The 26811-nt window shown below is 30.7% G+C and overlaps 1 protein-coding gene across 2 annotated transcripts; it reads left to right on the top strand.

Annotated features, from left to right (window-relative positions):
- The first annotated feature begins 19 nt into the window (after positions 1 to 19).
- On the top strand, positions 20 to 26070 carry LOC119678783. Of its 2 annotated transcripts, XM_038090838.1 has the most exons (8): positions 20 to 1255; positions 21518 to 21674; positions 21837 to 22521; positions 22582 to 22762; positions 22820 to 23587; positions 23656 to 24530; positions 24594 to 24840; positions 25316 to 26070. In XM_038090838.1, exons 1-8 carry the CDS (start codon positions 373 to 375, stop codon positions 25711 to 25713), a joined length of 4194 nt encoding a protein of 1397 aa, XP_037946766.1. In that variant the 5' UTR covers positions 20 to 372; the 3' UTR covers positions 25714 to 26070. The 2 variants fall into 2 exon arrangements, with proteins under 2 accessions (XP_037946766.1, XP_037946765.1); XM_038090837.1 differs by having other exon boundaries at positions 22582 to 23587.
- The last annotated feature ends 741 nt before the right edge of the window (positions 26071 to 26811 follow it).

The raw sequence follows: 26811 nt of genomic DNA, 5'->3' as shown, positions 1-26811 counted from the left end.
GCTCATAATTATTTTAATTAAAATGTTAATCGAAGTAATTAAGTGATATATTCTTAAAAGCATTCCAATATGAATAATTGCACAATTCTATGTGGATAAACATGAAAACAACGAATTCTCAATTAAAAAAAATTAGATAAAAACTATAACACATATTATTAATGCCAATTATTGAGTACATAAAGAATTGCGAATACCAAAATGAAATAAAATAATTTCGTAATTGAAGTGGAAATGCTTAAATTTAAATGTCTAAGACAAATTTAAAAAATTTTAAAAATTTTTAAAAAAAAAGTCAAAGAATCTCATGAATTTTTCAACTTTGAAATAACCTTGCTTAAAAAAAATTAAGTAAATAAACAGCGTAACGCAATGCCAACATTAACTACTCGAAACTCGCCATCCACCACAGCATCAACAACAGTAACTACTCTAGGCACTTCAGCAACAATGGCAACAATTTCAACAGGTTTAGATACGGAAACCACTGCAGCCATTCCAAAAACAATTCCCTCAACAACAATAACAACAAATTCCAATCCAACAACTTGCACTTTTGCCGCAGCAAATGATGATTATCAGCAACATATGCAACAATCGATGCAACAGCCACTTACCCAGCATCAGCAGCATCAACAGCATCAACAGCATCAACAGCAACAGCAGCAGCAGCAACAACAATTGCATTTTAGTAAACATCATTATCATTATCCGCCGCCGCCTCAGCCATCATCAGTAGCTACAAATTCTCAACAATTCAGTGCTGCTGATAGTTTAGTAACAACTACTGACTTAGCAGGAACAACAATGGCAGCAGTTTCGATGCCTAATACAACTGACACAACTACTTTTAACGGAAACTCAAACTTAAATGTTGCCAACGGAAATAACAACAGCAGTTGCAGTAACAATAACAATGGCGGCAGTAACAACGGTAACGGTAACGGTAACGGTAACGATATTTATACGCTAAATTGTGTAAGTTCTTGCAACAAATCAGAAACATCTTCAAATGCGGGCAGCATTGGCGGTGGCAACATCATCGGCCAAGCAATTCATACTAATTTCATGAAGAAAACTGCATCAATGCATGCGTTACAAATGCAAATGAACGCTTCACGTGAGGATGTGGCGTCGTTGGGTGGTGCTTCATCGATTAATAGTCAAATATCCGCTTCGAATAGCAATAATAATAATGCTGTTAACAATGGCAACAATAACAATGGCAGTAATAATATTATTAAAGGAAGTAAAGGTAATTATTATACATATTAATTAATTTTAATTTTATCCTCCGTAAAGGATAGATTAAATGAAAATGAAAATGAAAATACGATTGGTTAACTGCAGAAGTGTTACTATTAAGCTTTTCACCGCCCTGAATATGACAGTAGTCATGTTCTCTTCTGTTCTCATGTCATCTATTTTTAGCATATATCCAATTTCCTGAAATTTGGAGAACTAAGCTATATTGACATAACATATAGTGTAGTGAAAACAGATAGAGTACTGATATATATCACAAATTCTTGATATCTAGAGAACTATGTTAAGCTTGACATCGACATATAATGTAGTGAAAAACTTGAACGTTGGAGCAATGATAAATAAAATCCCTGTCAAGCTTGTAATGTATAATGTAGTGAAAAACTTGAATGTTGGAGCAATGATAAATAAAATCCCTGTCAAATTGTACAATTTCTCTCCTCAAATTTTTTAATGTTTTCCTAATAGTATATAACCTTTTACTTAAAGGTTTTATTATATATAAATGCTTATAAATGTTAGAGAGTTATCATGTTTTGTAATAGCGAAAAATGGGGTATAAAACATATATAAAATACAAAACATATACTATTTAATTCTTGAGTATATATGGTATAACCAGTTATCTTTTAATAATAATAAACTAGATTTTCTTCCTGAAGTAAACAGTATTCCAAATTCAACAAAACTTTCTATGACTTTGTGAAACATTATAAATAATTTAATTGCAGATTTTGTATAAGGATAGTGAACATTTATATTTATTAAATCCCTTTATTCCTTATTAGCTGAGTAAGTGTTGCTCCTTTTGTAATTATCTTATGCCTTATCCTATCTCTGCTATATGGTTTTCCTTTCGGAGTTCTAAATTTTCGATATAATTACAATTAGAAAATTAAAGTTTTTTTTATGAATTGTAATCTGTGTTGACTATATCTGAATAAACATATACTATATTATTTGTTATATATTGAAATTAAGTACATTTGCAATCTTTTGTGTTTGCAGCTTAGGCTGGATGCCTAGTGGCATCTTGGTAGATCATTTGTTTTAAGCAATAATTGCAGTATGACTTCCTGAAAAATTCGTCAGATATGGTGAATCCATATATTTTGTTTCTGTCATGTCCACCTGCAACTAGTAAGAGTTATATATAGCGTTCCACATTGGATCTTGCCGTCTAATACTTGTTGTTATGGCTGTTAACGTTTATATCTCGGCAATTAAAATTTCTCAAGTAGTTTTGTTATCCATTCTCGTTATGATTGTAGGCATTGTAAATGCGCATCTTGCCATTGGTGCTAAAGTAAAGTGGTTTTTTTTATCAAAACCAGCGTGGTGTTCTCAATTAGCGAATTTACTGAACCGAAAGGGGAAGAGACTAGTTGTCCCATAATCTGCTTTTATTCGTTAAAACGGATAAATTAAACATTATTGCTGCTTTCAATTGCCATCGTATGATACGCCCCCGTACTTGCAGTTTCAAAAGTTTGTTTGGACCACTCTTTGTTCTATTTCAAAGGATAATACAAACAAAAGACCAAAAAAAAAAATTCAAAAAAAACTTAAAACGTAAAAAAATACTACTAATTTGCTTTGGTTAACAAGCAAAAGTAGTGTTTGTTTTTGTATCTGGTCAATCGCTGTACATCGCAGTTGGTGGACAGGATATCTACTATTTTGGTTTTAATTTTTTCTATGAACTTCGTTGTGGAAAATAATAGAAACAAAAAATATTAAAATAAAATATACTAATAAATTGGCGACTATTCTGATTTTTACTATTCAAAATATTCGTATATTGTAATCAGCCATATCTATGTTTTCAACTTTCGGTATAAACACGGAAGGTGATTCTTTAGTCCAAAAAGAGAAGGAGAGCTTTGCGAGGGCTTTAAGTATTAACTGAGATACATGGTTTTTTTTTGTGAGAAGGTGAAATGTTCTATGCACCGTCAAACCAACCGTCGTCGGAATGGTGTCTCCGACTCCTACTTATGATCTAAAACACCCCCTCTTCTTCTGCGGGATATCTCCCCCGGGACCGCTTTCGCATTACTTCAGGGAGAATCCTGTTCCCAGCGTTTTCTCCGCTCATGTGCCTGGAGATCGATAGGTATGATTCCACTAATCACTAGAACTGCTGCCTCGGATACAGTTAGGTATGCAAACCGAGATACATGGTGCTAAAGGAATATTTTTATATACAAATTGAAGGATATTTAATGGAATGAAACATTATATATAATTTAAACTTTTTGAACGAACTATTTTTGTGCTATTTTTTTCAATTTCTCTGATAACTTGTATCTCGGTTCCTTAAGATCCTTAAGCTGATTATTCTGTCTTAATTTTAATGTCATGTTTATTACGTATAGTTTTTATCGTAAAACTTTTTGATCAATGAAATATTTATATTTTGCTATTTTTTCTGAATGAAATTTAGTCTAAAATTCAAGTATTTAATATGAATTAATTTACATATTAGTAGGTGTTGAAAGACATGTATATTTAAAAATTATACAGCAAAATTTAGATTTATTTTGGATAAAAAAAATTGTATGTGTTAATATTTAAAAACTGTTGTCATTGATTGGTTAATAAAAGAAAACTTTATAAAGTAGTTGTAAACAAACATAAATTCATAAACTTTTATATGAACATATCTTTTTATGTATTAATATTCGTAAAAATAAAATAAAGTATGTAAAAAACTATATTTGTTAACCATATACAGTAATCAGGTTATTTTATATTAGTATTGCTTATATATAGAAAAAGACGCTAATTTTCCTTTTTCAACTATGTTCCCATGCTTAATAAAACAATGTTTTCATAATTTTAATATAACATGGATAAGTGGGAAGTGCCAGCAAGCACATTTCTTCATCTTATTATTGTTAGAGATATTATTATTATCATTTTCTTGATAGAGTTACAAACATTTTACAATTTTATACAAGCTTCTTCCAGCTGTCTTGGTCACTAGTGTGTTCTTAATTATTGCCAGGTTGTTGTGATTCATTTAGGATCTTTTTTCCCCATGTAATTGTCAGCATTCCTCATCTACAGTAGTATTCATCGTATTCGATTTAACGAAATATTCAGAGAATTCGATTAATCGGATATTAAACAAAGTCTTCGGAGTTGGAAAAAAAATCGGATTCTAATTTTATAGAAAATTGTTGACCTGTTTAGAACTTCAAATGGACCACGCTGAAAGCCTGTTGGCGAACTTCATTATTTTTCTTAGAAACTATATCTAACAGAATAGACAAACTGCAGTTGGCAGTGAACATCGCTATTGGATTTCTTAATTTATTGAATTGGTTCGGCTCTTTTCCGTTTTATAGCGAATGGAACATTTTATATTGTTATTGAGGGTTCTTTTTAGTTGGTTAGTAAAGCTTAGATCAATTCCTTATCCTTGAGGTCTTATGTTGAAGTTTTTCCGAGTTAGTGCAACTGGGCACTTTTACTCTTTCTTAGCTGGGGGGAGGGGAATTTCTACAGAGTCCCTTCTTGAGGTACACGTATATATTTTTTGTTAAATATTTTATTAAATACGGCAAATTTTGAAGACTAAATTAAACGTTTGCGATTTAAAAGAGTTTGCTTATTCTGAAACTACGGTTCTGATAGTACATACACCTTCTGTTTAATTTATTTATCTTCTGTAGTTAGATACTTTTGGGATACAATGCGTGCAATGAATAAATTTATATATAAAATAAAATTTGTATATACTATTTCAAGTTATAAGCACTGCTTCATTATAATATATATTAAAGATTTTATTCCCAATACAATTTTATGGCTTACATATTTTAAGATAAAAAGGCAGAATGTGACGTACTAATCTTATATTAATTTTAAATGTCAAAATATCATCAGATTCTGAGTGAGAATCTTAAAATAAATATTTTAAGGCCAGTAGCGAACGACATAACTTTAATATTGTTTTGACTTATAAAATATACTCGTATCTCAACAATCATCAATCTTTCTGCTATTCAATGACTCTATGCACTTCGCAGTTCTTAATTTTTAATGCATTATTCCATTACTTAACGAAGGGTGCAAAAATATACGTTCTACAGTTCAAAAATGTTAAGCTTCCCATGCAGTGTTTTTGGTTTGCCTGGTGATCTTTTTGTTTTGGCTTAACTGGCGTAATACGATATTAAAACCATAGTCACTTAATCCATTAAAAGTGCACGTTCCATAAAATTCAATCCACAATCAGCACTGCACACGAGCGTAAATGTATCTTTAGTGCCGAATATTTTGTTTTAGTGTCACATTTTCGAAATGCGTTGCATTCAAAAGAAATCCAAGTCAGTGAGAAACAAGTTCAAAGATGTGTGAGTGAGTATCTATGTTTCGTGTTGAGCAGGTGTCATGATTTTATTTAAATTTTAAGTTATTTCATTTATGAATGAACGAGGTTTGATAAATATGAGCATGAGTATCAATTTATTTGTGTATATATATATAAGTAAATAATTTAGCTTAAACTATGCTTTTGCGTTGTGGTGGCCATAATATTTAATTAATAATAAATTTAAGTTGATCACTTTAGGAAATGAGAAAATTATGCAAAAATTATGTTACAAAGGCGTCTCATTAGGTTTAGAGATATAACAATCAAAATAAAATCTAATGTTTATATATATGACCATATATGACGATATATGTATGGATAATGTAATATTTATCATACATATAGTGTAATATTTTTGACTAATTAACTGTTGACTGGTAAAGGAAATTTATGTATTTTGTAATTCATTAATATTACGAAGTTATGACTTTTGTTTAGCTGACCCTGAGCAAAAACTGAGTTACACACCAAAGAAAATATAAAATAATTAGCAAAAATTCATATAAAATATAATAAAGATGTTAAAGGCAGTATGTGTGTATATTATGAAGCTTCACAGATGTTGATAGAGATTGTCTTTAACGTTTTAGTATTAGTTTCTCAATAATATTACTGTTTTGTAATAACATTCGACGGGATTATAAATTTGGTATCATGAGATCCAGATACACGTGACATTGTTTTAAGAATTTGAGAAGCATCGTAGTGGTTATGGTTGATACATAAAAGTTACGAAGGTAGAGTACTAGAATTTGTTTTTTGGCGCAATGTGGAGTTACATTTTCAGCCGGATGCTGTGACCCACAAAAGAGAAAGGGGTTTCAGGTTGACCTTAACAAGTGAAAGTCTTGACCAACATAGCTTCTATAGACACCGGCGGAAATTGTTCCAATATGCGTGATTCAGCACATTTAGCAGGAGACCACAAAAATCATTGCAATCATAATGTATCAGTACTTAGAAACATTAAATATATACTATCTGAGAAATTCTGCACTAATTACGAAAGTACTATCAAGAGGTCATTCAAGTCAATAATAAAAATAATATTATGTATCTTAGTCTAAATATATCCGAACTCAAATTAGTCACTATCTTCAATGGACTTGCTTCTGTTAACTGGTACTACATCTCAGATAAGACGAAAAAATATAACACCTATACATTCTTTTAATGCTGAGTGCAACATCCGTCTATATTATTTGATTGTGCTTTGCGATTGTTAAAAATAAATCTATATGTACGTACTGGAACCGGTTTTAGACAACGATGGGGTAGACATAGATAATATGAACGAACATTTCACACAATTTTCAATCTTATTCAATACATTCTTTTAATGTTGAGTGAAACTTTCGTCTATATCATCTGATTGTGCTTTGCAGTTGTTTAAAATAAATCTATATGTACGTACTGAAATCGTCTACTAACAACGGTAGGATAGCCATAGATAATATGGATGGATATTTCACACAATCTACAATCCTATCTTAAACTTGAATATGTTCATTTAAGATGTCATTGATTAATTATAGTTTGGCATAGTATTATAGTTTAAGCTAAGAAACTTATCATTTTCGGCCACTTTTGTTGTACTTATTTGATATGCTGAACATGCAATTAGCATGAGATGTAAAAGGACAATAGTAATGTTTTTTGCATTAGTTGGTAATGAGTCAAGTACCGCCGTATCAGGAAACATTACCATATAAGGTAAAAATTATTCGGGTTAACTGAAGAATGTTTTGCCAGGAATAGCGTGCAATAGACTTTATATGTCACGGTGTAGAATTAGCTCTACTAATAATAAATAAAATACTTTAGTTAATAGGACATAATAGAGTTTACATTTTAGTTCTATTTTCTATCTATTAACATAAAAAATAATATGTGGTTTCACATTTATTGTGTCCTAACATTACGCTAGTAACAAGGAGTGGCACTCGTATATACATGTATAGATATATATATATATATAATAATAACATACCTAGACAAATTTTATTTTCATGGTTTAAAGTTATTTTTTATACTTTTGCTGTTTATTATGATGTAAGTAAGAATCTTTGTTAGAGACCATTATTCACAAATATTATTTATAGCATTATGTTAATTAAGTATTATACATATTCGTGTGAGTTTTCTTTTCTGTTGTTTTATATTTACAGTAATTGCAGCTTAAAAAAGCTCCGATTCGGTATTATATCTGTTGCTTTTATTAAAAATTAATTAAAAGTTTTTAAATAATTTAATCTATTTCGAAAGTTGGTTATTTTTTCACTATATATTAAAGTTTTAGAATTTTAATTAACTGCATGGAAATTCTAAGAAGAGGAAGAAATTAAAAACTTTTTGTATTCAGTTCTTAAATAAGTAAACAAAGTTTTCGTACATAAAGAAATTTTTAAACAATGCACAACTTTCACATATGCTCCTAGCTCAATTGGAGTCAATGCAAGTCAAAGACCCCATGAACCGCATTAATGGAGTAAAATGAAGAGGAAAATTATGCCCACATACTACGGATACAATAGGAGCTGAAGTACATCAAACTACATAAATTTGCTAACATAAACATTTATTCCACATGTACTAAAACATAAACAAAACGGGAAACATATCTTTATTATAAGATGCTCATGTATGTAATATTTCTTTTTTTTCGATTGTAGAAAACATTCTATGTGAGGAGTTTACCAGTAAAATTATTCAGTTAGTTTAAGAACTTAGAGTTTAGACTTTTATGTGCGGCTCACTACTAAAGTGATTTAACGAAACTGATACCTAAGGTTTTGTTATAAACTTTATGTTTGCCTTAGTTTAGTTTAACTAACTTAGAACTAACTTAACTATCGCTTACGCCCACTTACTAACACTAAAGTGTCAGTATCGAGTATCTCATTCACTTCATTATTTTATGCAACCGCACTTGCTTCTGTTGTTGGTCGCTTGACTGTTCTGCACTTTTTATGCTTTACTTCCTCCTATAATTGCTGCTCATTAAATTAGCTGCAAAACAATCAGTGCAGTTCTCATTGCATTACGAGTATTAGTTCACGCTTGGCATGGAGTAACACAAAGCCGCTTACTAAGTGGACTAGAAAATAAGTTGATTTCCTTTGTCACTAACATTACTGACTCATACTAAGTGGTGTGAGTTTCTGCTTTACTTCCTCTTTCAAAATATTATGACAAGCCGGGTCATGTTTACAAGTAGATAAATAGTAAGTTACATCTAAGTTTATTATAGTTACAATAGATGTGGTTGTACATGTGTAGATATCTTATTTTTATTGCAAATATAATCCTGTTAAAGAGTTCTTCTATTATTCTTCATTATATGCTTTAATCAATTAGACATGAAACTTGAATTCTAACTTGTTTATAGATCATAATCATTCAAATAATAAACATTTTAAAGGGTTTCCTTTTTTGTGCCTGGAAGTTATAATGTTTATTTTTTCAGTACGTAAGGTTGCTATAAATTCAATTGGCTCAGATCACATGCCTGTATTTATAGTTCTACATAGCTTCGATTTATCGTTGCTTGGTTAAATATTTTTGATAAGAGAAGAGAAGATAGATTGTTATTGCTGGATAGACTTGCTAGATTTCGTTAGGCGTCCCGAGTGCTTACTTGCTGCTACTCTTAACTCTCAATGGAGCATAGGTACACAATAAGTATTGAGTATTGTTACGAATTCCGCAGAATAGTTCACAGCATCTATAGCACAACATCTTCAATATGCTGTGTTGGCTGGTAGCATCTATCTTGCCATGTTTTGATTATGTATATATAACTAATCCATCGCTCCCAAACAACTCCTTCCACCAACTACGTGAACTTATCGCGTTTTTCTCGAGAACAGCTTGTTTGATATACGTTAAGGTCAGTGCAAATTGTAAAGCTTCAGTTTAAAGCAATTTCTGAAATAGATTAACATTAGTTATACCGCATAGCAAATATTACAAGATATATAATATTTATACTGTATGTGAGTACATTATAAATTATTAATTATGCGGAATTATTAAATAAAACAAAAAAATATTCAACGAGTAATTTTTGTAACCTTTAACCTCTATGATAAAATTTGACCCAAATCTCTATACATATTTTATAGGTTGATTCAGGTATGTTTTTCAATCTCTTCAATCAATTATCTTTTGTGGTTGCTATCGAATCTAAATGCCTTCCTTGAAGTAGAAATTTAAATTTTGGAAATTAAATAAACTCACATGGAGCTTTATCAAATGCATGAGTTGGTTGATCGATTACCTTGGTTGATCAATTTTATGCGAACATATAAACGTAAAATTTCCAAAAACAGCTGATGTAAACATACTGGATAAGAGTTCGTATAGTATAGCAGTACTAAATTTTGTATAGTATAGCAGTACTGTACTACTAACTGAGAGAAGAGAGAATTATGGAGGTATATTTTAGGTTCTTTTTTTAAAATACAAATTCCGTATACTTTTTACACAGTATGTTTATGTACTGTAATTAAATTAAAATCGAAATTTGTTACAATAACTTATTTAGTATTTAATGTACATTTTGAGTAACTAAAATTTTGTAAATTATTTAACTTTTTAATTTTTTGTATTGGATTTCTTTTTGCGCTGTTCGAGATTTGGCAATCTTGGAATTCATTGTGGAAATTTTAAGACTTTCTAATTCTTAAAATTAAAGTTATTATTATAATTCGGATTTGGTGTATTGATGTATGTATTGCGATATATTACATCGCAACTAATCTCGAAAGGGGATATATATTTCACAAAAAAGATTACAGTCAAGATTATCATCCCATCACCATTGAAACAAAACTTTACATATGAAAATTATATTACAAAATTCTTTAACTGAATTAATAAATTGTGTAATTTTAATGACTCGAATCCGAAAACAAAAGACTTCTCTTTTTACTCCAAGTAGCACATGAAACATAAATTCGATTGCATCACTTTTTATCATTTTTTATACACAAAATGTTGAATGCATAAAGTATTACAGCAAAAAAATTTCGTAGATGCAAATGTATGTACCATATAAACGAATAATTTTCAAAATCTTTAACTATTTAGGGTACCAATATATAAGCACATTTGGAAACAAAACCATGCATTGTAGTTGGGCAAAAAAGCGCCATTAAAACTCACTGATGAAACGTTCAATGACCTCCTCGTAAAAACACTTTTGCTTCGGTTACGCGTGCCTTTTACGTATGACACACAAACTCGGCTGAACCAGATACCAGACCAGAGTAAGACCGCGTTGTAAACAAGCACGAGAGAAGCACAGAAACAGAAACAGAAACAGATGCAGATACGATACAAAAGATAGACAAATTGGCTTTTGGGTCGAGTTGTTTAAATGGGCAACGCACTTGAAAACCACGAATTTAGCAAGTTTTTTTAAAAAGTATTTTTAAAAAGCGTATCTAAGCACGTTTTTTATGATGAACGGTATTCGTAGTAAAATAATTACTACATTTTGTTGTTGTTGCTGCCGCTTTTGTCAGTGGAGTCAGTCATAGTAGTGATTCTAAAAACAAAAGTGGAGTAAAACCAAATACTATTCAAGCCTAAGTACTATTTTTCTATTTGTTTAAGTGTACAAATAATTAAAATAAACTTTTTAAAAACTGCATGACTTCATAAATCTGAAGAATGTCTGGTTTTTAAATTTTTAAATAACTTAACATACTAGATACTAGATTTTTATTAAAATGAGTAGATTAAATGTGTAGTGGTCGTTCTATTTTATCTTATTACTTAAAATGAAATAGATAGTTAATAAAAGCATAACTAAACTAATAAAAATGAAAAACACTTAAAAAAATTTTAAATAATTTTATTAAAAACACATTCTGAAAACCTAGCTTGAACGAATAAAGCCACTTTAGGGAAGAACTAGGCGAAGAAACGGGTTATATTTTGTTCCTCTAATTGTACAATAAAATAAAGCACAAAAGCAAAATTAGCAGATTTTTACATATACATATACTACATACCAATGCTCCGCGATTTCGAATAAAATTTCCATGTCTTCCATTAAAATTCCACAACTTTCAAATGAAATGGTTAATAAAAGTATATTACTACAATTGAAGTGTTTAGGGATCATTAAGCGATGTATGACTAGCATATATATATTTGACAAGCAGGAACAAAATCATAGAAATATTATCTAACAGCTTGGAATCAAATATCCTTCTGTAAAGTGCCATTGTTGTTAACTTTAAGTATTCTTATGTCTGAGACAATCAAATCAACATCACTGCGTTAAGTCTTATAGCTTGTATAGCACTAGAGTTGTAGTTCATTATTATTTTTTGTGGATGATAAGTAACCATTTGGTCTATATGGTTTTCCCATCAGAGTAGTTGCACTCTGATAATCATCAGTTATTCATCACTAAGATTTCGAAATTTATCGCAAGCATATATAAAGAAAAAGAGAATAACTATTGTTATTATTCTCTTGTTATAGAAGGACAATTATGATATTTACTTTGTAGAAGTTTTACACATAAATTGTATATCATGTAGATTATTTTTTTTAATACAATTTCATTTTGCATTTTATTGAGATGACTCAATGCGATGTATGCGTAATAACAAGAAACTTTATAAACTAGTGTCGCTATTGATATATTCCTCATAAACCTTTAGCTTAGTACCATGTTTTCAGGTGATCAGAAATAAAAATTATCAGGTAAACATATATGAAATATAATTTTTATTATTATTTGCAAAAACAATCAAATAATAATTTCACTATTATAATTATATAATAATTTCACACCAAAGACAATTCAAGCATTTAAGAAAGATAAAATAATGTCAATAATTTTTCACCTATTTAGAATGAGGCTCAAGACTTGTATTGAAAAAAGATACAATAATGTCAACAATTTGAAATATTTCTAGAATGAGGTTTAAGACTAAAGACATGCCAAGTACTTCGAGAAAATAAAGTTATGTTAATAATTTGGAACTTCACTACAATGAGGCTGTAGATACCTTCAAAACTATACTTAATAAAGATGTGGTTCCAGAATTATTTCGTTATAAAAATTTTTCGATATTTAGTTCCTGACTTGTTCTTCTCATTTAGCACTAAAGTCCAGTGTGAAACTTGGTCTCAGTGCTGATTCAAAAAACGATATAGAGAAATTATTCTGGTACCGGTTGCAATTAAAATTCACGTCGCCACTGCAGATAGGTATATTATTAAGTGGTGATCCATTGAAAAAGCGGGTAAAAAGTATATATAAAAATTAAATGACAGCATTGAAAATGGTTGAAAACTGCATCAAATTCATAGATGATTTCAGCATAAACCCTACGAAAAGAAAAAGAGTTTTCTAGGTAGGGGCAACTCAACTATTTTAAATGAAGTTAATTTTAAAAATAGTTAATATAAAAGGCCTAATCTTTTTAAGAGATAACTTTTAATCTCATTTACTCACAATGTAAAAGTTGCAATTTATGCATGTATATATTTTCTACTCTTTATTTAATGATATATACACATCATAACGGTTACTTTATTCATATTTAAACCAAAAGAGTTTGTGTTTAAATAATAAAAATTAATTGAGTTAATTAACTTTATTTAGGTTCTATATATTAATTTAAGATGCGTATCAGTATGAATTATATTATATTAAGATATATCTACATCAATTTATTCACTATTAGTTGACTTCATGTTCCTATGATGTGTACATGTTCCTTTTGTGCTTTGTTTGTCCTAGTTTCAGCAACCTACTTCAGTATCCTTTACATTAGTTAATTTATGACTTCCAACTGCTTTTCAACGAATTTGTATCTTTTTTTTAAGAACACTTTTTTTTCAGCAAATAATGTTTTCTTTTAATCTTATCAAGATTTTTCTTATGAACCATTTTGTCCGGAAGTTTATCTTTGTTAATATTTGCTATTTTACTACTCATTTGTGAAATGTAAATAAAATCGAAATGAAACGCATACGAAAATAAATATTTATACTTAAAAGAAAAGTAAATACTCTTTTTCATAAAAACTAATTGAGCTACAAGATTTAATGCTTTCCTCTACTGATAACTAGCGCAAAATAGTCACAACTTACTCTGAAGTAATTGTGTTCATTTCAGCAAATATCTGATCTGTTATAGTTGTGCTTCAATTATTTTTAATCTAGAAAGATAAACAAAAATACTTAATACTCGTAGACTATGGAAATATGGAAGTAATAAGACCATTCACCGTTTTGCCAACTTTTAGTTGCGCCCATTTCAGCTTTGCGCCGATCGAAGCATATGACTATATGAGTATATGAGTATATGAGTATTCGTATGAATATGAAGTTGTTTGTGTAAAAACGCTAACTGCTGGTGGGTTTCAGCTCACATGAGCATGAGCTTGTCACAGTAAAGCACAGCATCCAACTGCTTAGTCAACTTGAAATTGGCACAGCAGTTCGGCTGCGCTTGGTTAATTTCTTCACAAACTAACAATATATATTTCTTCTCTTTTATTTGAAAAGATTCTGGGTTATACTATACATTCACATGATTTACCTTTAGCCAATTTAGCCAATTAATATTAAATGTTCATATTTTAATATAAATGTGTTATTATAAAATGCAAGTGCAAATTGAAGCTCCTAGTCAAAATTAATCACATCAATCGGTGTTAGCAGCGAACCAAGATACATTCAACATAATTGGAACGGCAAGAAATCTCACTTTTTTGGTTCCCTTTGGTTATTTTTAACTTGACCAAATGTGAATGCATAGGTAACCTAACAGTTTCATCACGTTTGTGCCGTAGCTAATTTAATGTACTGGCTCGACTCGGTATTAATGTTTCTAATAGCAACAATTTGTGTGTTTACTTTAGCTAAATAGTTGTGCTGGAGCTAGCCTATTTTTGACCCCACTATAATCCACTACTCATCACCATGCATTTCGAAGTGCTCCATTTTTAGTTGGTTTCAACATGTTTGTTGCTTTTAATTATTAACACCGTTCGTCGTTTGATTAACAAAGAAGAGAGAGTAGAAACCTCAAACAGTGGTCCATGTTGTTGGCTGGGTGAATGGTGAATGGGTGGAGTATGTGCTAAATACTGTACAATATTCAAATTAGTTAGAGCAAAACTCATTTCGATGTGTTAATTATGTGTTGCTTTCTGTTGGAAAACTCATTTTATAGCATTTTTCAGACTAGTAGTTACTAGCTGCTAAAGTGCATTATTGTGTATCGATTTGGTCAATTATTGGCGTTGGAGTGGCTTATTGCCATTACTTCTCTTTATTATGGCTTTTAAATGAATTGTAATTACAAATTTTAAATTTTTATTTTATTTGTACATATAGCGAGAAGCGTTAATATCTCTATTATTTAAAGTAATTTATTAATTACTTCAATACGTGGCTAAATTGTTCTCATCTATGATGAGAGGGTCAATTAGAAATGTCAATGCCGTGTGTTGAAGAATATATTTGTGAGTTGTCAAAAGGCTATGTAAATAATTGTTATCTAATTTAATACTAATACGCTTATGTTTCTTGAATCAGATAAATTTTAATTAATACGTAAAACTGTTTAAGCATTGCGCTATATTTAAGCAGTTGGAGAGTATACTCAAGAGATATTCGAAGAAGAATTTTTATCCTAATTCAATACTCTTGTGTTTCTTGAATGAAATAAAGTTTTAATTAATGCGTAAAAGTGTTTAAGCATTGCGCTATATTAAAACAACTCAAGAGTATACTCAGATTGAAACATTCGGATCGAAAAGTTTAAATGTTCAAAATTTAGAAATATTGAACAAATGCTGCACTATTCACATTTGTTCTTTTTAGCGCAGTAGAATTTGCGGCTCAAACGGGATTTGCATACATAAATGCACTACGTTGTTTTGGTGTTTTGTTTGCTTTCTCAATGTCCGAACGTGATATACGTTGTTCATGAATTTTATTTCCCTTGCATATATTTTTATTTGTATTACGATTTTCTATTTAATTTCTTTTGGTGGTTTTTATATTATTTTTTCTCCAAATATTTTTTAATAATAATTTAAAATTAAATAATAATTGAAAATTATAATAGAACTTTGTCATGAAATCATTCCTTGTAAAATGCTGTTTACAATTTTCCATTTCACTATTTTCAAAGAAACTTATAAACCCTTTTTAACAATAGACCATAATATCTGGGCTACAACAGCTTTCCCAGTCCTAACTTGCTGTGCTGTCATGCTGTCATACTATGTCATACTCAGAGTGGAGAAGATACAGTTTCAATTGTACATTGTTATACTATATAACTTGGATATAAGGTCTAAAAAAATCTTAAGCTCTTAATAATGAATCCTATGATGATGTCTAAAATTAAGATTATACATAATCAAGACACATCTCTTGTGTTCTAGAAATGTTGTAATGGAATAAAATATATTTTTGAAAGATATTTTCTCAAAAATGTATGTATAACTGAAATGTTAACAAGCTTTTGTAATCAAATAATTTATTAGAATTTTTAATAACTGATAGATATTGTAATTATATGAATAATTAATAAGTTTAGATAATATTAGTGAATATTAGAGAACTACTTAGGAAACGTACAACAAGAGATTTTAGCTCTGATCATTCTATTTATATGACGGCTATAGGACGTAAGAGGAGTGGATATCCACAGAGATCTGAGAGTCGATTCAGTCGAAAAATACATTAAAGATCGTGCTCTGAAACTGTTCAGTATAACTGACAATCACAATAATCCAACACTCAGCATCCTAAAAATACAGCGAAACACAGGCAGATACAAAGACATCAGATTCATCGTATTATAAAGCCCGTATTCAGTTATTCTTAGTGTGACTTAAAACTGTCCACAGATAAAATAGAGTAAAGGTGCTGATTCACCAACTCAGACATCTGAATATCAAGAAGGACACAATCGATTTTTTTAATAACCATTTTAAGTCGCTCCCCTAAAAGCATATAAAACAAATTTTTTTTATATATAGAAACAATTTTATTTAGATGTGTTACTGATAAAAAAATATACATTATAGGGGTGTCTTCACATTCCTTCTTCAGATGTTAAAAAAATCTGGATAGACGAATCTGATTAAATTCATTTGTAGCCGAAAAAAATGTATATTATGGGTGTTTTTAGTTGACTTCTTTAGTATGTCAAAAACATCTCAATAGGCTAATCTGACTAAATCCATTTGTCGCTGAACAAAAAAATTTCTTACATTATGGATTGTCAGTATCTTACAAGTACGAGTATTATTATAAAATAAATTGAATATTTTGTATGTAAAATACATGTATAATAAAAACATATTTTGATCAAAATTAAGCATAGCTTATTAAAATATTTATAATTTTACTAACTGCTTTTATGATGAGAGGCTTATCTGAGGCCCGATTCATTGTGTTTGTTTATTGTCTTAATGAGTTTCTCATTTTTGTGGTTTAAGTATGACAAGCTTTTAATTATGCGGTTTTATAGTTGTTGCTGTTAACACAGTTTACTAAAATAAAGTTGTTATAATTACAACAAATTGAATTATAAATACGGTATTACGGTGTTACCAAAAACGACTATGGCTGGGTGTTAGTATGTTAGTCTGCATAGAATATTACTCATCACATTTTCTGGTGAAATATTTTTCTTTCATTTTTGGTGTGTTGCACGCTTATTAATTTTTTGCCTTCATTCCAAAAATATTGCAAACAAAAGATGATTCATGTAAAATTTAGAAATATTCATTAATTTGTATCTCACATATTTCTTCAAAGCTTTAGCTATGCTTACGGCTGGAAATAATTTGTTGCAATTTCCCAAACAATCGTTAACAAAAGTGTTGAGTAACGCAAGACTTAACAAAGACAAAGAACCATTAAGTGAGTGCTATTAAGGACTGCGAAATTAAACATGACTGGAATTGTTTTGTTTTTATACGCAGTTTTTTAGCACTGGAATTAGTACTGCAACAAATGTCAGTAAAAACCAATTTTATATTCACAGCTTGATATTCTCTAATAAGAAGTTTTTTTTATGATAATGAGAAAAATAATATCTATTATGTGATGACTGATGTTTTCGAATTTACGGAAAGTTAGCATAATAGCTCCTGGAGCAACCGGTTGACGTCCCGAAGCCACTCGTCATCGACAACGAAGTACCATACTCAATTCCCAGTGGATATAACATATGTTAGTCAAAAGAAAAGAAAATGAGAAAATCTCGTTCTATAAAAGTATCATATAATAATAGTCATATTAAGGACGTGTGCGAGTTAGGTTAACTTGCGTTCTAAATGAGGGAAATTCTAAGTTGTGCCGATAATGTAGTGATGTGTCGATACGTGTTGATAAATGGCTAAATGTGTGCAGTGCAAAAAATCCCAAAAAAATCTCCCATTTGGTTTAGCATCAATTTAGCCTAACTCGCACACGATATAAATTATTAAAAAAAATATTAAAACTCATATAAATATTTGTAGTTAATAGAACATCAATATTGATATATATATAAAAATGAATTAATATGAAATATAATATATTCTTTATATACACTATTATACCTCACATTAGTAACAAATACATGTAAGGTCCACATTAATTTTATCAGTGTCCAAATTGTCTCCACACATGTCCACACTGAAGTAATTTATAAGTGTTCCACATCTTCAAACTTGAAAAGTTTCTCAAATACAATCTTCGGTTGAAAGTTTCGTTTCTGAAATTGAAAATGATTAGATACCATTCTCTTCAGTTTTGGAAACAAAAAAAATTTAATATAGATATACATTTCATATAATTTTATTAGTGTATCAGTAGATTAATTTATTGCGATGGTTGGTCTGATTGACTAATTCACTTACAACCTACAGATCCACTTCTGTACTTCTTTGTAGAAGTCAAAAAAATAATCGCCGTAGAATATTGGTCGTTTCTAGTTAAAGATGAACAGTCATTGTGTTGTCTTTTTGCTCGCCCCTATTACTTAAAGTTATAGTAAGTGTGTTCTTGTGATAATTCTGATTCATCATCTGACCTTGGGATAAGAACTCATAATAGATAATAATAAATCCATTTAAATCAAAGAACACGATTATAATTTTCTCATGCTACAGCACTTATAATTTATTCAGTCATGACAAAGGATGATGGGCTAAGTAGGTTTTAAATTTAATTTCACAACCATAAATATATGTACGTTTCATCACCCGTTATGAAACGCTCTAATCGTTTTGCGTCTTTGTTAATTTTAATTAGTAACTACTTGTCAAGAATTGTCACCAATTTTGTTAAAACCTTAACAGTTAGTAAACTGTTTTTCGGCGATCACACCATTAATTCTCTAAACATTCAAAAAAATTCATAACATTTCTCAATTGATAAATGATTAGTATGGTATCTTAGATAGTAATTCAATGGAATTTCGTAATTATTTTCTTTTAATTTTTACCCCCGTTAATTTGTCCTGTTGTCCAGAGTATTCAAAACTCTCTTCAAAAAAAACTCTTCTGTTACTTGTAGCTGATTAACTGAGAACAATATTCATTTGATATCATTGCATTTATTCCATTCTTATAGTAGGATTTTTAACAAATTTTTTGATTAATTTTTTCTGCAGAATTGAAAAGACGAAGCTCGTACTAAAATACGTTCCCTTTTCAGCATCATGTAATTAATAGGAAAATTATATTCAAGATCCAAATTCAAAATACAAATATATGTATAGATTCTCTTGAGACTTACTTATCAAATTTACAAGAAATGACTTAAATGGTATGAATAGAGATCGTGAAAATTTAAATTTCCGTTACTTTTTAAGCATACCTAGTATATTTCATATGTTTAGGATCTATATAAATTTTTACATTTTAGACAAATTACAGAGAAATCAGCACCGATTTGATTCATCTCGTAAAGTTGATGAAAAGTCTTTAGTATCCTTCTTTGTATAGCACGGAATGGCAAAGTAGAAATTTCCTTTTCACATTATCGTAAAGACATATTAAAATAATTTTTACCTTAAATTATTAAACTAGAAAATTATGCAAGTTTAATATTATCAGAGCCGTATTAACATTATCCTCAATATGTCAACCTCACATACTGTGCTTGGTACATAAGAGTTTATGCCATTTTATGTTATTGGTAAACTGAGGCAAAAGTAGGTCAACGAGCCCAAAGACAAGTTTTTTGAAGTCAAACGGTTTTATTTTTACTTTTGCGTTTTATCCACGTGTTTATTTTTGCTATTATCTTCGTCATTGCAATTGAGCTTTGAAATTCTAAACATAAGCACGACATAATCACTCATGGATTCATCACTCTACATGTTTTACCATAAATCATCACTTACATTACCCACAACACTATTTTATATCCCTTCCATTTTGTCCACCCTTTTGTCTGGTGCTCGAGTTTCTGTTGCATTATTGTGGCTATAATTACCAACTTTATGCAGCAAATTCATTTAAGCGGAATAGTTTTGTGATAGACGTAAGATTGTGTATGTGATTGTGATTGTGTGAGTTTGAGAATTACGACGATTGGTCAAATACGTATCAGTATTTGCATAAAATTAGGGTTCCGCTTCAACAAGGGTTCCGTTTTAACATCAACATCAACAGCATATCAATACTTGAAACTACAAATGTTGCATATAGAAGGTTATAACTCTTTGGATAAAGATGAGAAAGTGGAAAATCGAGGGCTTCAGTGCAAGTTCTCTATTATATTCAATTCAACGTATACATATTTAAATGGATATAAATTTTTTATATGAAATTGGATTTCTAAATGATATAGTCATTATATAATAAAATAGTCCCCCCTAACAACTGAAACGTATTATCCGTTATAATTCGTCAAATAAATTCTTTTACTGAACCATACTTTATAAGTACCAAAATCGATATAAATACTATGAACTATTGAATGGTATTACATTGGAGGATGCAAATCGAGTATTAGATGCTTAAAGTCTATGGATATAAATAGAAACTGTAAATATTTGATCAATACTGCAGTGGATGTAATGCCAGTCAACATTTATTAAAAAATATTTACATTCATGTTGAGGTTTGAGGCTTGGCCTTTAGATTATAAAATTGCAAGAAATTTGTAAATTATCATCAAAATACTATATATATATATTAAAGTTACCTCTTATATATAGGCTCTTTTGTTATGGTTTGAAGATTATATAATCAGGCTTAATTCTATTGTAATAGTAGTAAAACAAGTAGCTGATGTGATAGTGGTGTCACTATGCTCTTTCCTATTCATGCTTCTGTTCATGTTTTTTTCGTATGTGGAGGCTCTCTTAAGTTAATTTTTTATTATAGGTTAAAGATTAACTTTAGAGACCCTCCACATATCAAGAAACATAAACAGAATCATTAATAGAAAAGAAGATAGTGAGAAAATTACCACAAGCTACTTATTTTACTACTATTATAATAGACATAATCCTAATTATATAATCTTTATTGTATTTGTTTATATTGTATATTTGTGATTTATCATTTAAAACTTAAATTGTAAACAGAATCCAGTATAAATAACCGTCTTACCTGTTTTCCAAGAGCAGTTCTAATAATGCGACGCCCTAAGGAAGAATTCAAATAAATTTCGAAACTTCGGCGATATTTATGTATATGACTACATAGAAATAACACCTAATATACAAGAATTTTTTTTATTTTCACATAAGCTTTTTTTAAAAATAGATATATATAAAAAGTGAACTCATAAATTCTCTAAATTAAATTTATAGTGTTCTGATACTTATTTGACTGTTTTTTGCCATTTGCCATTTGCCATTTTTTTTAGAGAACCTACTTCAAAATTATATAAACGGTGATGCCTGTGACAGAAGTACGACACCATCTCGTAATATAGAACGCGATGACCCAGGTGACGGACTAGGACCACTACCACCGAAGTGGGAAACAGCTTATACAGAGCGTGGAGAATTATACTTCATCGAGTGAGTACTAAAAATCGACCATTGATATTTATAAATTTTCTCGATTTTTTTTTGTTCAGATCCAATGTTTTTAACAAAACCGTTATATGATTTCAATAAATTAATTAAATTTTGTCTTCACATTTCTTTTGTATTAATAAAAATAAAAATTTTGTATTGTAGTCATAACACCGGTACATCTCATTGGCTAGATCCGAGACTTTCAAAGTTTCAAAAGAAGTCGCTTGAAGATTGCGGTGATGATGAATTACCTTATGGCTGGGAAAAAATTGAAGATTCTCTATATGGAACTTACTATATTGATCATGTTAATCGTCGTACACAGTATGAAAACCCAGTACTTGAGGCTAAGCGTCGTGCAGCAGAACAAAAACAAAAGCAACAGCAGCACCAACGACCTCAGACGCCTTCTACACAAAGTGTACTTCTTAGTGGGATTGACATTAATAGTACCGTTGGTCAATCTCATGGTATTGGTTTAAATGCAACCAATTCAGTAATGAATCCATTGCCTTCTACAATGGACATAGCACAACGTGGTATGCATCCACCACCACTGCTTTCATATCCACAAAAACATATAAACACAACCAAAGCTTTATTGCCTTACAAGTTTACAAGAAATCCTGTTGAAATGCAAGGGGAACGTATAACTACGACTTTGTTAAAATCAGCACGTGGACTTGGTATAACAATCATCGGTGGCGATGATAATATTGAGGAGTTTTTACAGATCAAATCGATTGTGCCAAACGGTCCAGCATGGTTAGATGGTCAACTTCAAACAGGAGATGTCCTCGTTTACGTAAACGATACCTGTGTACTAGGATTTTCACACAACGAAATGGTATATATTTGTTATGAAAATGTATAGCTCTTTTATTACAAGTATGTTATTTTGTTGTAGGTAAATGTGTTTCAGTCCATTTTGCCAGGCGAAACTGTCACTTTAGAAGTATGTCGTGGTTATCCGTTGCCTTTCGATCCTAATGATCCCAACACAGAGGTTGTAACAACAATTGCAGTTGATGGGATCGTAACAGAACCAGAGAAACAGCGACGCATTTTGATGGATTTAAATATGGATGGTAATTACAACTTTTTAGATTTATCGGGTGAAAATAATGGTGGCAAAATTTCTGTAGACGCTACAACTAATGGAGGTTTTATATTAATGAAAAAATCTGAAGTGCATGTATTCTCTATTGTTAAGGGTGCTATGGGTTTTGGGTTTACCATAGCAGATTCAGCTTACGGACAAAAAGTTAAAAAAATTCTTGACCGTAATAGCTGCACCCACTTAAACGAAGGCGATTTGCTACTTGAGATAAATGAAAACAATGTGCGTAATAAATCACATTTAGCTGTGGTGCAAATCTTAAACGAATGTTCGAAAACCGAGCCAACCACTCTAAAAATACAGCGCGGTGCTACCACAAACTCTTCTATTTCACCAAGTGGTAATGTGGCCAAACTACGTAAAAATTTTTTGGTTAGCAATGGACTTTTTCGTAGTAAAACGCCTACAGCAGATCTTTATAGCACTCAGCAGAAAGAAATTTTGCCTATACGTCCGAAAACGCCGCTAGTCGACACGCGGCGTGCTCGTGTTAAAACTCCCAATAATGAGCTTAACGATGCTGAAGTTGCTGCTGCAACTACCAATGGCGATGCGAATATGGAACGATCTTTGGCGGATAGTAAATCGCAAGTTGATGCAAAATCTACAAATAGTTTGCAAGAAATTGATGCTATAACACGAGAAATACCTTTTATGGACCCTTATCCGAAGTTAGTGACCAGTTTAAGTGAACGTTTGGCCGAAGCAACTTTAATGGGTGATCCTGTGGCGGGTTCGGGTATAAGTACAACAGGAGGTCTAGCTACAAACTCCATGGATCTTGGTTATCATTGTAAGTAATTTTGTTATGTTAATATTATTCCTCATCCCTATTACATATTCTTTAATAATTTTTTTTAGTACCGCCCTCCGTTGCACGTTCAAATTATGAAAATCAGGAATATGTTACAACACGAAGTCATAGCAATAATTATAATCCTATTTATGGCCTAGCATCTATGCCACCTACGATGAGTCCAATTAATCCAGTACACAACATTACTGCAGCCAACCATCATTTATCTCAAGCAAACATAATGCCGCCCACTTATCATCATGAGTCTTGTTATTGTTATGATTGTCAAGATTATCGCGGCAACAAATTTCGATATCCACAACAACAGTCAGCTAATTATTATGGAAATACAATGTCAGCATTATCTACACTAACACCGCTGAGCCACCAACATTCACAATATTCACCTGCAACACTACATTACACCTCGAATCCACTACAAACAGCGCATTTACAAAATGAACGCATGCAAAAACGCGTCAATGAGCTGTTGAATGATCGGCGCCGAGTTGGTTTTTCACCTTTGGATACTCAACTTTCCGCGCACACAAGTGTAGCGGGAGGTGGTGCATATTTATCAACTCAACAGCAACACTCACCAGCTGTGAGCAATGTTTCACAGCATGCGCTTGGCATGACTACTTGGTCTAATAGTGGCAGTAGCGCTAGCAATTATAATACTTTACAGCCAGCTGTGCTTGGTGCAACTGGGTTGTTATCGCTAAGAAATGCAATTGATGTTGGGGACGACACAGAGCAATACGAACTCAATGAGGTGACCTTAGAACGCCAAGCTTTAGGTTTTGGGTTTCGTATTGTAGGTGGGACCGAAGAAGGTTCCCAAGTAACAGTCGGACATATTGTACCCGGAGGTGCAGCAGATAATGATCATCGCATAACAACTGGTGACGAAATTCTTAGCATTGATGGTGTAAATGTGGTAAATAAAATGTAGAAATGTGTGTAAGACATTGTTTTGATAACTTTTATATTTACATTTAAGTTAAATTCGTCACATCACAAAGTGGTATCTCTGATGGGTGAAGCAGCTCTACGTGGGCAAGTTACAATGATTTTACGTAGACGTTTGCGTAATGCACATAATGAGTTATTACAACCTCAACATACCCCACAGTTGTTAAGAACCCCCATACGTTTTCCGTATGATATTATAGTAAATCGCCATGAGCATGAGGGTTTTGGTTTTGTTATAATATCTTCATCAAACCAATTTTATGGCTCAACAATTGGTAATATTATATAGTTGTTGCTTTAGATAATTATCTTTACTATACAGATTTGTTAAGATGTATTGTATTTTAATATTCATTGTTTTTATTCATTAATTTTTTAACAAAGTAAATAAGTCATAACAGAATTTATTATGACCATAGCATTGAGTTAAATAGCTTAACCGTAGACTAATAATCAAATTCATAAACCTTCTATAACTTTTTATGAATTAGGCTGTAAATTTATGTATAATTAATTAAAAAATTGACAGAAAAATTGATACAGAACACTTGATGTAAGCCAACAGACAATCGTTACAAATTTAAATATTATTCCCGTATAAAAAAAACTTGTTCTATATAAAATTTTTGTTTGTGCAGAGCCAAAACTAATTTATTTGTATTTGTTCTGTTTTGTTTTTTCTAGTTTTTTATTCTAATAATTTTTATAATGTTAATGCTAATAATTAAAATAAATGACTTTTTTCACTAGGTAAACTTATACCAGGTAGTCCAGCGGATCGTTGTGGAGAGTTAAAAGTTGGTGATCGTATTATTGCTGTGAATCGAATAGACATTGCTGGTATGTCCCATGGAGATGTTGTTAATTTAATAAAGGAGTCCGGATTACATGTTCGTTTAACCATTGGTTGCCCAAAAGATGTTAATAATGCCACAGGTACAACTCCTAATACGTTACTTATGAACGCAGCACAAGCTTCACCTGGCCAAGTATCACAAACACATCTGGCACATTCACCTATGGGACAAACAAATCAGAAACAGCAAGCAGAGACTGAGACAGCAACATATATGGAACATCCAAATGCCACTGCATGTTCGGTACCATCAACACAGCAGCTACAGCAAAATCAATTGCCCCAATTATGACTTTGAGATTTACGAATACGGCTCTATAAGAGTTTTCACTAGTTTTAATATACATTGTAAATATAATATAATTTATGCTAACTTAATTTTTAGTTTTGTTTTAAGTGTGAAATAAACACGTTGTCAGTTTATTATATACATATTAAATTAAGTAATTCTAGTAAAAAATTTCCCGCCCTAAAGACTGAAACTTTAAACGCAAGGAATCACTTAAAGTCTAAATTTTGAGTGAATTATATAATGCAATTAATTATTATTGTCCACCTTATAAAAATGGCCTTTGTTATATAAATTTAACACTAAATATAGAAATATTTAAATCTGAATTCCAGTAGAAATAAGTTATAAGAGAAATCTATTTAATTGTAAATTATCTGAACTTGTTAAAACAGTACCTTTCTTATAAAAATTAAATATATTTAAATTAAAAAATTTTTTAATTGTTTCGTCGAAAATGAAGTTTGTAGGAACTGCGGAGTTCTTGTCTTTAAATTCTAATGTATACATATACAACACACTAGGCGTCTGCTATCAAAGTTACATAAATAACAGATGTGATTCCTCGGCTCAAGAAATGAAGGGAAAAGAGAAAAGTTAATTTTCAATATTAGCTATTGATATACATATGAACTGTAATAGATTCTTTTTTGGTCCCTATGTGGAATATACTATATGTCCCACATCAAAGCCATATAAATATGAGAGGTTATCCTTCGATCCAAGAAATGAAATGAAAAAAGAATCAATTCAATATTACCGGATTAGCTATTGATAATATAATGTGTCCTACAGTAACGTGGTATAAATCGGAGAGGTTAGTTTTTTGGTCCAAAAAATACCATTTGTGTAGGAGGGATCAATGTGTAATATAAGTTAAGATTCTTTTCAATTTTAATGTCGTTACAGGAGCATAAAAAGTGTGTGACTCCAACGCAAATTTCTGTTCAACACATTTACTTGAATTCAGGATTCGACAAATCGACATACCGAAAATTGTTGTGTTGTACATTTGTAATATATAATATTTCAGCTCAAAGGTAATAGCCAATGGGTGCTTAACATATAGCACGTGGCTTCAATTTCCATATAGGTTTCGTT

The sequence above is a fragment of the Teleopsis dalmanni genome, chromosome 2, assembly GCF_002237135.1.
Source record: "Teleopsis dalmanni isolate 2A chromosome 2, ASM223713v2, whole genome shotgun sequence".
NCBI classification, from domain to species: domain Eukaryota; kingdom Metazoa; phylum Arthropoda; class Insecta; order Diptera; family Diopsidae; genus Teleopsis; species Teleopsis dalmanni.
Note: the sequence above shows the minus strand (reverse complement) of the source record. Positions and strands in the feature narration are given on the sequence as shown.